A 13,512-nucleotide genomic window follows, 5' to 3' on the forward strand; every position below is an offset into this window, starting at 1 on the left:
TTCATAAATCTTCCAGTACAACTCCCTATAGTAAAGTGTCTTTGTGCACGCCAATTTCATTTATATGCAGGTGCATTACACATCATACTTGAAACTATTTAACTTCATAATTAAACTTAACATATATTGTAAGTGAACACCAGGCCAAAATTTAATCCCATGATGACAAAGTTTAACAATTAAAATATAAAATTTTTCAAAGTATACTCTAATTTATTTACTCACATGAATGCTATTTCCTCTTATTAGACACTATCAACATAAGTAACAAGAATTAAAACATCAAAAAAATGGAGACTCCAACTGTCCCAAAATATTAGCAAGCATTTTAAGTAACAATATAGTCACTCTGTAAGTCAAAAATTTCATATTCATTGCCAAACTTAAAATACCAGTGGTTTGAAGATGAGACTGAGGACTAAAGTATTTGTACTAAATTGTAAAACCCAATTTTAAAAATGTGCAGTAATTTGCTTGTGAATATGTAATGGAATGTTTTTCACAGTAATGTTCTGTTAAAACACTACTCTAAATGGACAGCCTAAAAATAAACGTACCTTTACCGGCAAGAAAAGTGAAAAATTAAGGCCTTTTTATCCCATCTATAATTACTACCTGAACTCAAGAGTCAAATAGAGGTTATAATGCTGCAAAGTATTATTTTTAACCTAACATATTGTCAGTTGCTTCATCTCAGCTCAATAATCATTTCCTTATCTTTACACAAACTCAAATGCTAGTTAACTTTATTATTGTTAAATGCATATTCTTCTGTATGTCTCCTTTAATTAGGTCCCCAAACCCACCCCATCTAGATAGAATGAGAAAATGGTTAGGGCTTTGTCTGAACTGTATATTCAGGGGCCAAAAATGCTGGGCACATGGTAGACATCCACTAAATATTTTTGAATGAAGTAAGAAGCCTGGTCTATAGGCAACTCTATTTGTCTTCCCAAGGACAATTGCTATCTCTTTACATGATCAAATTGACATGTCTTTTTAAAAGAAACTGCTGTCTAGGCTATAAAAATATTATAGGATGTAGTGGAATGATAACTGAGGCTACAAACATATCAAATCAAGGTTAAAGGCACTGGATAAGGAAGATTATTACAAAGCATTGTAAACAATTTTAAAAGCAAATCAAGTTTTAAAGTATCAAATGTCTAACAGCTAAGAGTATTAAAATGAATGACAATGTTTTAAAAACTGGACAAAATTTCTGTAATTTCACAAATAAAATTGTTTCATACCATTTTCTTTCAACCTGTATTTTCTACAATATTCCAAATCCTAGAAACAAATGTTTTCAGTTGCATGAAATATGAAAATTACAACTGAAATATCTCTGAAAATTAATCCTTTTAAGTTATATTATCAATTTAATATATAGACATTATAGAGATAATATGAACATCATCTTAGAAATCATAAAATAATAAATTACACTCAAAATCAGAAAAAAAGTTCTTATTCAGTTGAACCCAATCTAAAGCCCCACAATAGCAAATTGTAGTGTAAAGAGGCATACTAAGTACGATCTTTCTAGACACATAAAATAAAGAATGAATACTGAGTTGAAAATACCACAAGCTCCATGTTAGAGCCACTTAATATACACATTTTCACAACTGTTTCTTGAAAAACTAGATAAAATATTTAGCATTTATCAATTTTTAATTTATTTGAATCTACGCAACTTCCATCCATATTAAAATATCAATTAGTGTACTTTATTATAAAACTATTATACAATTTAAATTTTTATTAGAGAAATGTATTATTCACTATCCACAATTTCTTAAAGTCCTTTTCATGAATGCATTCCATAAGAAATACACTAAAATCATTATTTATGTTTCCTAGGGGAGAAAAACCTATGATAATCCTATTAATCCAAACTATTATCCTTATTATGCTTATTTCTTAAACATATACATGTTTAAATATGCTTGGTGAATAGTGATCATTCTTCCCCACAGTGGTAAATATCAGCATAATGTTAAATGACCGGGCTAGACAGTAAAATATTCACATGTAGATTACATAAACAGATACTTATTCTGTGACATGTAAGCTTACTTATAAAGTAACATAAAATGGGCATTGGATAACAGTGATAAAAATGTAAACCAACAATTAAATGTTAATCCTTTCCCTGAAAAACAAAAGATAAAAGCGCTTGTTTTATTAAAACAAAACGAAAGATGATCTACTGTATCAAAAAGGTAAGACACTGATTTTTACAAAACTGTATTTCCAAATATGGATAAAGAAAATCTAGAAAGCTGATTCACACTTTATTGAGCTAAAATGTGCAAAAAGTCTGGTAATACTTAAATTTATTAGATTCATTGTGCATAGGCTGATACCATCCCATACAAAAAAGCCTCTTGTTAAAAGACTCAAAATTGTTAATTATCTGAGCTTAAAGACTTATTGAACTACTGTCCAAATAACAACAACAACAAAAGTCTATATTGTAGGAGAAAAAAAGTAAAATTAAAAAATGACTATTATATTAGGACTTGAAATCCATCCCCACAAAAAAAGCTACAGCCAATACCCATTTAGGCAGTAAAGAAAAATATGAAGTCTCTATGAAAAATACTTATACTGACTCTAAGTAAAATTAAAAACAAATTTTGCTATAACAAAATGTATGTTAATTTTTTTTAAAAGATTTTATTTATTTATTTGACACAGAGAGTTATAGCAAGAGCAGGAACACAAGCAGGGGGAGGACGAGAGGAAGAAGCAGACTCCCCACTGAGCAGGGAGCCCAATGTGGGGCTCAATCCCAGGACCCTGGGATTGTGACCTGAGCTGAAGGCAGACGCATAACGACTGAGCCACCCAGGAGCCCCAAAATGTATATGAATTTTAAAGTAATTCAGGTTTAATAATTTACTAAGCATAGAATCCAGAGCACTGGTACTTCTGTCTGTGCTCAGATATTTGCAAAGTACACTTAGAGATGTTGGGAAGGTGAATAAACATAAAATTGTGATACTTTCTTCCTCACCAAAAAAAACTGCTTAGATTTAAAACTTTAATTTGTAATTCCAGGGGGAAAAGAGGGGAGAAAAGTCCAAGAGCCCACAAATCTAAAACATTTTCCAGGAATATGGCAAAACTGTTAACTACTTAGATGTGTTATTAGTAAATCAAAGTGCAAGTAATGCTTTCATAAAGATCTAACATATTTGTAAATTTAATTTCAAAGTTTTAAACGTTTTCAATAACAACTAGTTATTTTTTTTAAAAGGTGGTCAATGTGAAACACATAATACTTAAAAATCTAATTTTTCCAGGAAAAATAGCATCCCCCAGCTATCACAAAATTAAATCAGAATTTCTCTCTGGAATAGGATATAAAACTGTTTTGAGTAAGAGTGAAATAGAAGCATGGATTTAGATATGCACCAAACTCATAGAGATGCACTAATTTACATGTAGTACTTTTGATAACATAACACTGGATGGTGTTCTTCACTACTTATTAGAATTCTGAGAAACACTTTTTAGCAACATATATTTATACTACTGCTGAACTAAATGGGGACATATAAATACATGATTTTTAAACGAGAAAATTCTCAAAAGCTATTTAAAAGAGAAATAAGACAAAGCTTCAATCATCTACCTTTTGAAGTTGCAGTTAAGAGGAAAAGGTATTATATGGTTTATAGCACTTTTCACAATGTAGTAATTCCAATTTCACATCAATGAAAGATTTTAAAAGAAAACCATTTTGTTCCTTGCAAATAACTTCTCTCTTCTAACCCTGGCAAGAATAATTAGTGACCTTAATTTCAAGATTTTTGTTGTTGTTGTTGTTCAATTATCTTTCTCATGAAGTATAATATATTGAAATATGCATATTAATGGAAATTAAAGAGAAAATCTGCTTTTGGAATGCAATAATTCTAAATTGCTTTACTAAGAAGCACCTTTTGATATGCTGGTCTGAACTTTTAATATAAAACCTGAACAGTACTTAACTGTTCTGAAGTAGAATTTTCTCCAGTTTTAGTAACTTCATACACATATAGTAATACTAAGGACATCAACCTGTGCTTTCTAGATTTTTAAAAGTGTTCTAATAATGTAATGAGTTTAGATATGGCTCATTGTCAAGGTTGGGTGGACAGAGATTTCATGACAAATTGGCTACAGAAAGCTAAATTAACTCTTAATGGCTGAATAATGGTTTGCATTTTGCTTCAGCCAAACAGATGTTTAAGCCATGACCACCACATTCCCTGCTTAAGATTCCTCTTTCTTTATTCTTCATAGTTTTCTAATGAACAAATAATTAGTTTTCCTGAGTAAGATTATAAAAAGATAACCCTTCTACCAAAAGTATAAAGACAAAATGTAGACTCACAATATAAATTTTTTTACATAGCTTTACAAGTACAGAGATATTGACTGCTGTTCTTGATTGCTCCTTCCCTTAAAAAGACTGCAGCAAAGGATTCAATTGTCTAAAATACTTTGCAGTACGGTAATTAAATGCCTCAGCCCATAAACATATCCCTCATCTATTGTGTTGCTAGGGAACACATGAGCAAAATCTATCATTCGCACTTCTGCTTCTGAAATCTCTTGGCAACCAGTGGGAAGATGATAAAAAACTTTTTCCAGTTGGGAAAGTACATTTCCATTTAAATGTTCCTGTGACATGCTTTTCCACCCATTGTCTTGCTCTATATTTTCAACTTTCAATGAAGTCTGACTGTGATGCTTTTTTGAACACATTTTTCTGTGACGAGCATACATCTTGGACAAGCTTTTCCCTACTGAAGCATCTATTTTTCCATTCTCTGTGGAATTTAACACATGAAAGTTATTATTGTACTCCAGTACATCTGTGTCTGACAGCTGCCCTTTGGACAAAAACTTTTCTACCAAAGTTCTGTCATTCGATTTTGTAGGAGTGGGCCGAGATGAACCTTCATAAACAAACAGTAATGAACTTGCATAAAAGTTAAGTTGCTTCTGATTTTCGAACCACTGCAGAATATTCTCAATCTTCTGAATACTGGCAGCAACAGCATCTTTTCTTAAGCAGAATCCATTATGAAAAAACCTGGAGACTCCTATAAACAAGAAAATATTAGGATTATAATGAAATTACGAACTAGCTATCATGTGGGAAATAAACTCATCTTAGATACAATTCGTCAATTTCTTCCCTTTACCCCTTGCAATTAGCCGAATAGGCAAAATTCTAGTCAGACATAGAAACCTGGACCACAACTTAATTTCTAGTGAAGATTCTTTTACTAGAAAATGACACTTATGTAAAGTGAAATATACTATTTAGATTAAAAAAATTATTACACAAAGACTGGTAGTTTAGTTCTCTCTATATATATTCTCTTTAGGAATGTGATTCCAAGATTTGCTTCATTTGCTGGTGTGAGGGATTTATTTTTTACTAAGATTACTTGTTAGAATCACATTCAAGACCTAATCTAAAACCTAGAGTCAAATTACAACTACTTGTAATGGCATCAATAGCCCATTACCAAAATACCAAGTCATAACTATAATAAATCCTTTCTGTTCTTAATAATATTGATTAAATCAGTCTTCACAAAAGTTAAGCTCACTTTGGGGATCAATACTACCCCAGGTTGAATATGTTATTCAAAATTGAGACTTTTACATGTTTTAACCTATCAGATTATTAAGCCTCTTTTAAAGTTATTTATGCCTATTTTATCCTATTTGAGAATTTATGGGCATATATAATTTCATTTCTGCTCTTAAATAGTTTGTTCCCCCACTCTGGGACAGAAATTGCTAAAGACGTATATTCACATTAGCCTGCAAAATATTTTAATAAAGAGTCAATCTGAGTATTACCTGCTATTGGTTAAGTAAACCAAGGCAAATACTGTTAAGATCACACTGTGTATATTTGTTTTCTATATATAAAATTAAAATTTTTCGGGGCGCCTAGGTGGCTCAACTGTTAAGCGTCTGCCTTTGGCTCAGGTCATGATCCCAGGGTCCTGGGATCAAGCCCTGCATCGGGCTCCCTGCTCGCTGGGAAGTCTGCTTCTCCCTCTCCCATTCCCCCCTGCTTGTGTTCTGTCTCTCACTGTGTCTCTCTCTGTCAAATAAATAAATAAAATCTTTAAAAAAAAAATTAAAATTTTTCTTCAAACTATTACACTACACATAAGCTCTTTCCCATCTTAGGCAAAGCTAAGAATAAACTTCTTAATAGAATATTATTTCCAGAAATCTATTAAGGTCTTATTGCTTTTGTAATAGCTTGGCTATAACTATTTTAGAGGCATGTATGTTAATTGACTTTAAACTACTTCTAATGCCATTTATTTATTATGTAGTTCTAGAAGCTTATAATATACAGCGAAACTAGACATGAGAGATTTCAATAAAAATACATTACATACAACAATACACACTTTAAAGTTTTTTATGTAAAAAGCAGTTTTAATACACTGATTTACATACTAAGATTTGAAAGACAACCTCTAGTTTCAGGACTCAAACTATATGGCTGGTTCACAGATGTTCATTATTTTTTTATGTATAATAATAAATAAGAAATGTGCTAAAATGTATAAGAAGGCATTCATGGATCCCTGGTTTTGGTGTATTATAAACCAGGGATTATGAATAATTCAATTGTGTAAATTTAAGGATTTATGTTTATTTATTATGGATTGAGTCATTATACCATCATTATACCAAAGAATTAAGATTGAAATTACTTTAGAATTATTTTGATAACTGTGCAGCAATAAAAGTATTGAAATAGGTTTTTCAATCCTTACCATCCTTTAGAGTTTCTTTTGTTAAGCTTCTTCCATAGTGCTGGTTTTGTGTCTCATAGCTGTCAGAATGAACATGGTAAACCTGTGAGAAAAAGCACTGAATATTAAAAACTAATCGTCCTTGACCATGTGGGGTTTACCCAGCAATGCAAGGATAGTTAAAGATGGGAAGATCTACTCATATTTCATTCTAATAGATTTAAGAAGAAAAAAATCGTATCATATCAATGGATGCTGAAAAGGCAATTAAAAAATTTACATCCTCTATTGATGAAAACTCTTTAAAAAGACTGATGAATATTTCCAATATGAAAGAATTAGCGACATCAATCCACCAGAAGTTATCCTCAAGTTTGAAAAGGAAATAAGGAAACATCCTGTCCTAAAATACATGAAGCTTTCAGAAAAAGTATTCTACCACAATGTTTTTTTTATCATCTATCTAATATTGTTCTGGAATTTCTAGCAAATATAAATAGACAAGAGAAAGGGTGTAATAACTTAGAATGAAGGAGATAAAAATATGACTTTTTCTAGATAATGGTTGTGTATTGGAAAATCAACTGAAAAACTAATACAAACAATAAGAACTTGAAATGGTGACCGAGTACAAATTGGTACACAGAAATAAGCTTTCATATTTACAAATAATCAGAATATGTAATGCAAGACCCCATTTACAAGTGCAACAACAAAAAAATAAAACATAGAAATTAAGTAAGTGTAAGTCTATATAAAGATATCGTTTAAACATTCCTAAGAACACCCATTGTTCTCAAAGAAGCTCAACATCATAAAAGATATCAATTCTACTTAAATTAATCAACAACTAAAATGAGATTATAATAAAACAACTTTTTTTAATCATACAAGCTAATTCTGAAGTTCATGTTAAGAAAAACAAGAACAGGCAAGAAATCCAAGTAAGAACAATGAGGGAATAGCTTTGCCATGCTACTAGATATTAAAACATATTTTATTTATATTTTCCAACTTTATTGAGGCATGTATGAGAAATACAATTATATATAGTGTACATGATTATTTGCTATACATACTGTATAATGATTACTAAGATCAAGATAATTAACACATGCATTACCTCACAGTTAACTCACTTTGTGTGCATGTGTGGTGAAAAGGCTTAAGAGCTACTCTCAGCCAATTTCAAGTATACAGTACTGTATTATTAACTATAGTCACCATGTATACATCAGGTCCTCAGAACTTATTCGTCCTGTAACTGAAAGTTTGTACCCTTTGACCTACATCTCCCCATTTCCCCCTCCCCCAAACTCCTAGGAGCCACCATTCTGTTTCCATGAAATTGGTTTCTTTTTTTTTTTTTTTTGGTTCACATATAAGTGGTATCACACATCATTTGTCTTTCTTTGGTTAATTGCACTTAGCGAAATACCCTCCAGGTTCATCCATACTGTTGCACAGCAGAATTTCCTTCTTTCTTGTGGCTGAATGATATTCCATTGTGTGTGTGTGTATAGACACAAACCACATCTTTATCTATTCATCTGTAGGTGATACTTAGATTGTTTCCATATCTTGGCTATAATTGATAATGCGGCAATAAACATGGGAGTGCAGATATCTCCAAGACATTGATTTCATTAAAGCGTATCTTTAGAATCAAATATATGAGAAGTTTGTATGTGATAACAGTATTTTAAATCAGCAGAAAAAGATAATTTATTAAATAGTGATAGTGTCTTTAGGTAGTGATCTGGAAAAAAGTAAGTTGTATTTATACCTTATACCAGGATAAATTCCAAAAACATCAAGCACAAAGTGAAATGATAAAAGTGTTCCCACAAAGATGGAAGAATCCTTGAATAACTGATACTAAGGAAGGCATTTCCAACCAAAACTCAGAAATTTCCTTCATATACAATATGTTTTTAAAAATGGTCATAGTGGGCGCCTGGGTGGCTCAGTCATTAGGCGTCTGCCTTTGGCTCAGGTCATGATCCCAGGGTCCTGGGATCGAGCCCAGCATCAGGCTCTCTGCTCGGCGGGAAGCCTGCTTCTCCCTCTCCCATTCCCCCTGCTTGTGTTTCCTCTCTCACTGTGTCTCTGTCAGATAAATAAAATCTTTAAAAAAAAAATGTTCATAGTGTTTTTGCCAAGCAGAAATCAAAAGACAAATAGACACAGAGAAAAGGTATTCAAAATTTATATAATGAACAAAGGGCATGATTACTCTTACTGGAAAATGAATAAAGGATCTAACAGTTCACATAAATCAAACAGCTCTCAAACATACCAGGAGCATGGCCCTCCCCCAAATCGTGAAAAATCAAGTGTCCCGGACTTTGCCAAATGTCACCCTGGAACATAACTGCCCCTGGTTCAAAACCACTGCTCTGTATCAGGCAGACTGCCAATATCTACCAAAATTATAAATGCATATAAGCCCAGCAATTCCCCTCTAGGAACTTGTCCCATAAATACGCTTGCATACTGGTGAAATGAGGTAGGTCTCGTTTACTCATTTTTAACATTATTTGTAATAGCAAAAGACTGGAAACAATCAAAGGGAGCTGGTGAAATCGTGGTATAATAACAGTGTGCCACTGTGGAGAGATCTTTATGATACATTAAATGGGAAAAAAAAAGCAAGATACAAAACCGTGTTCAAAGGAGGTTTTATGATAAAATAACACATATATGCAGTATTTGTATATGTTAAAAAATATCTCTGGAAGGATACACTGAGGAAAAAATATAACATCCTATGTGGAAGGTGAATTCTCACTGTGTATGTTTCTATACTTTCTGGAGTTTGAAGCATACAACAATGTACCTTCTCAAATTTTAATAAATATATATTTTTTAAAGATTTATTATTTTTGAGAGAGAGAGCAAGACAGCACATGCACGAGTGGGTGGAGGGGCAGCGGGAGAGAATCTCAAGCAGACTCCCCGGTGAGTGCAGAGCCTCACTTGGGGTTCGTTCTCATGACCCATTAGATTATGACCTGAGCCAAAACCAGAGTCACACGCTTAACCGGCTGAGCCATCCAGGCACCCCTTAAATATTTTTTTTTTTTAAAGATTTTTTTTATTATTTATTTATTTGACAGAGAGAGAGACAGCGAGAGCAGGAACACAAGCAGGGGGAGTGGGAGAGGGAGAAGCAGGCTTCCCGCAGAGCAGGGAGCCCGATGCGGGACTCGATCCCAGGACCCTGGGATCATGACCTGAGCCGAAGGCAGACGCCCAACGACTGAGCCACCCAGGCGCCCCTAAATAAGTATTTTTAAGAAGCACTAAGAATATATTGATTTAGGAATTGTTATTTTAAACCTTTTAGTCTGTTATACTAATTACTAATTTCAAATGCTATACTTAACTGAAAAAGTTCAGTTACAACCATGTTCTTAAACATACACATACATATTGCCTATTGAAGAAATACAGTTTATCACTGGGCAAAGTGTTACTATGAATAATAGAAGAAGGCACTTTATAAACATCAAAAATTACATTTGGCTACAGGAAAATTATTTTTATAAGAACAATTAAGTACATCCAAAATGTGTTTTTAAGAAAACCACTCATGTTCTCTATACACATAAATAGGTTTAAAAGAGGATTCTTGAAAAATATAAACAAATTAATTAAATAAAAGAGAATTTCCAATATGATAGAGGTGTTAGCTAACCTAATGCTAAGGTGGTAACCATATTGTAATATATAAATGTATCAAATCAACATGTTGTACACCTTAAAATTATATAATGTTATATGTCAATTATATTGCAAGAAAAAAGGATGAAATTGAGAAAATTAATAATCTGAATAAATTAATACAAAATATGAGAAGAATTTTCAAATCACAGTTATGTGAACATAAACTAGAAAATGTACAAAAAAAACATGATTTTCAAAATAAAACCTTTTTTACTAATTCAGGGGTGTAATTATCGGAGCTAAATTATATTTCACATATGAGAATCTAAATTTCACATACAGACTAAAGTTAAATAGTTTTAGTGGAACTCCTTTATTGATATTCTCTCTTCCTCTATTTCTAACTTTACAGTTAACACTGGAATGGGAAGAGATAGGAGAATTTCTCTATCTCTACCGACTGCCCAGTCTTGGTCAGCAGCAAAGATATTTGTAAATCAAAAGTTACACACCAACCTTGAAAACATCTAAATATGTAGCAAAAAAAAGAATTTTTTTAATGGAAAGGAAAGTTGGGAGACATGAGTAGGGCAGAATAACGAGCAAAAACTGGGGAGCCTGGCTGGCTCTGTCAGTGGAGCCTACTTAAAAACAAACAAAAAACAAAACAACAACAAAAAACAAGCAAAAGGAAGTTCTAGCACTTCCTGGACTATATTTCACCATAAGTGAAATATAAACATTTTATGTGAACTTACATCTGAGGCAAACAAATACAAATATCTTTAGCAAAACACCTTCCTATTAAGTCAATTCAAATTTGAAAGGTTACTATCATCCATTATTATAAAGAAAAAAAGATATACAGAGTCTGATCTTTAGACAACGTGATCAATAAATACCAAAAGAGAAGAATCTTTTCCCCAAGTAACTAGGAACCAGTAATTAAGAAAAGGTACTTCTCTCCAAAAAGTATGTCAAAACTTTAAGCTGTTGCCAAAAATACACTGGAACATCTGAAAATTAAATCATTTAAAGTCTTGAATTATATGTTTTATTTTTTTTTTAAGATTTTATTTATTTATTTGACAGAGACACCGCAAGAGAGGGAACACAAGCAGGGGGAGTGGGGGAGGGAGAAGCAGGCTTCCCGCTGAGCAGGGAGCCTGATGCAGGGCTCAATCCCAGGACACCAGGATCATGACCTGAGCCGAAGGCAGACGCTTAACGACTGAGCCACCCAGGCGCCCCGAATTATGTTTTAAAGAAATTTTAGGTAAATTTCTACAAACTACATTTTAATTACTTTTAGCTAATAAATATAATAAATTCCTGTAATTACATAGCTCTTGTTTTCAGAATACAAAACTGGAAAATTAAACAAGAATGTATACAATAGTCAATCCATAAGGACACTATTTCAAAACCCAGTAAGTCCTAAAGCAGGTTGCTGATATACTAACTTCTCTCGTCTGATACTATAAGATAATATATACCCCACCTACCTATATACAGTATGTTTCAGTTACCTTACATAAACTCCTATCTCACAATATGCAATTTTCTACCTGTTACTTTCCCTTGTTGCCAGTTCAAAAGACAGGTATCACCTGCTTTTCAAGTTTGTGTGATGCCACTTTACTTTTACAAAAGAACTACATTAGTATCCATTTTTGCTAACCAAAAGAGGTCCAAAGAGGATTTTCACTTTTATAAAGAAAGGCAAAAAGTGAAAATAGTGTTCAGCCTTTGTTTTGTAGTAACTGTTACAGAGGCAACAGCAAGAACAGCACCACCAAACTCCTTCCCAGGGAACTGCACTCAGCATTCCAGTATCACGCAGCCATACCTCTGAACTGTCTGTGAGTATCTGTGCTTTATGTTGATGAATTTTGTGTATCCATTAGCAAGATGTAGCCTAAGGTATCAGAAAAGCCTGAGGGGTTATTTTTTGGGTGTGGGAACACTCAAAATTTTTCCATAAAAATTATGGTAACTGAGTTTTCACTTGATGCCATTTCAGATTACAAAAAGTTTCATGGGAACACTCTACTTTCAGAGAGCAGGGAAAAACTGTACCATCTTTTCTAAAGTCACTCTATAACCCTTGCTCTTATAGGCCCTACTCTGTTTCTATGTCTTTTATAACACATATCTCAATAAATCTTGTTATTAAATCAATGATGAGTCTTTTATATTTTAAAGATTTTTTTTCATTTTTTAAGTCATCTCTACACCCAGCATGCGGCTCAAACTCACAATCCTGAAACCAAGAGTTGTATGCTCCACTAACTGGGCCAGCCAGGCACCTAAAAATTAATCTTTTTTTTTAAAGATTTTCTTTTCTTTTTTAATTTAAATTTTAGTTAACATACAATGCAATATTGGTTTCTGGAGTAGAATTCAGTGATTCATCACTTACATACCATACCCAGTGCTCATCACATCAAGTGCCCTCTTTAATATCCATCTAGCCCATTCCCCACCCTCCTCCCTCCATCAACCCTGTTTGTTCTCTACCATTAAGAGTCTCTGTGGCTTCTTTCCCTCTCTCCTTTATTTCTTTTTCCCCTTCCCATATGTTCATCTGTTTTCTTTCTTAAATTTCACATGAATGAGCTCATATGGTATTTGTCTTTCTATGACTTATTTCACTTAGCATACTACATTCTAGCTCCAACCATGTTGTTGCAAATGGCAAGATTTCATTTTTCTTGGAGTCTAATCATATACACCATCTTGGGATCAATGAAATATAGTATAATTACTGAAAGTCATTAAATATAAAGAATTCCTAGAGGCACCTGGGTGGCTCAGTAGGTTAAGCATCCAACTCTTGATTTTGGTTCAGCTCATGATCTCAGGGCCGTGAGACTGAGCCCCGTGTCAGGCTTTGCGCTGGGCATGGAGCCTGCTTAAGATTCTCTCTCTCTTCCTCTGCCCTTCCCCCTGCTTGCGCACCCTCTCTCTCTCAAAAATAAATAAATAAATAAATAAATATAAAAAAATAAAGAAAGATCCTAAATCAGCACAGAAAATTGGCGAG

General features: G+C 33.0%; 1 protein-coding gene across 2 annotated transcripts in view; it reads right to left on the bottom strand.

The window, feature by feature from the left end:
* Positions 1 to 2,778: 2,778 nt before the first annotated feature.
* IPMK (inositol polyphosphate multikinase) overlaps positions 2,779 to 13,512 on the bottom strand; it is a 45,493-nt gene continuing 34,759 nt past the window's right edge. For both annotated transcript variants that reach the window (XM_027596386.1, XM_027596385.1), the window contains exons 5-6: positions 6,819 to 6,900; positions 2,779 to 5,105 (exon numbers count right to left, since the gene is read on the bottom strand). In XM_027596386.1, the coding sequence (XP_027452187.1) occupies positions 4,483 to 5,105; positions 6,819 to 6,900 (705 nt within the window). In that variant the 3' untranslated portion in view covers positions 2,779 to 4,482. The remainder of the gene's footprint in view (positions 5,106 to 6,818; positions 6,901 to 13,512) is intronic.

Source organism: Zalophus californianus, chromosome 15 (assembly GCF_009762305.2).
Source record: "Zalophus californianus isolate mZalCal1 chromosome 15, mZalCal1.pri.v2, whole genome shotgun sequence".
Lineage (NCBI taxonomy): Eukaryota > Metazoa > Chordata > Mammalia > Carnivora > Otariidae > Zalophus > Zalophus californianus.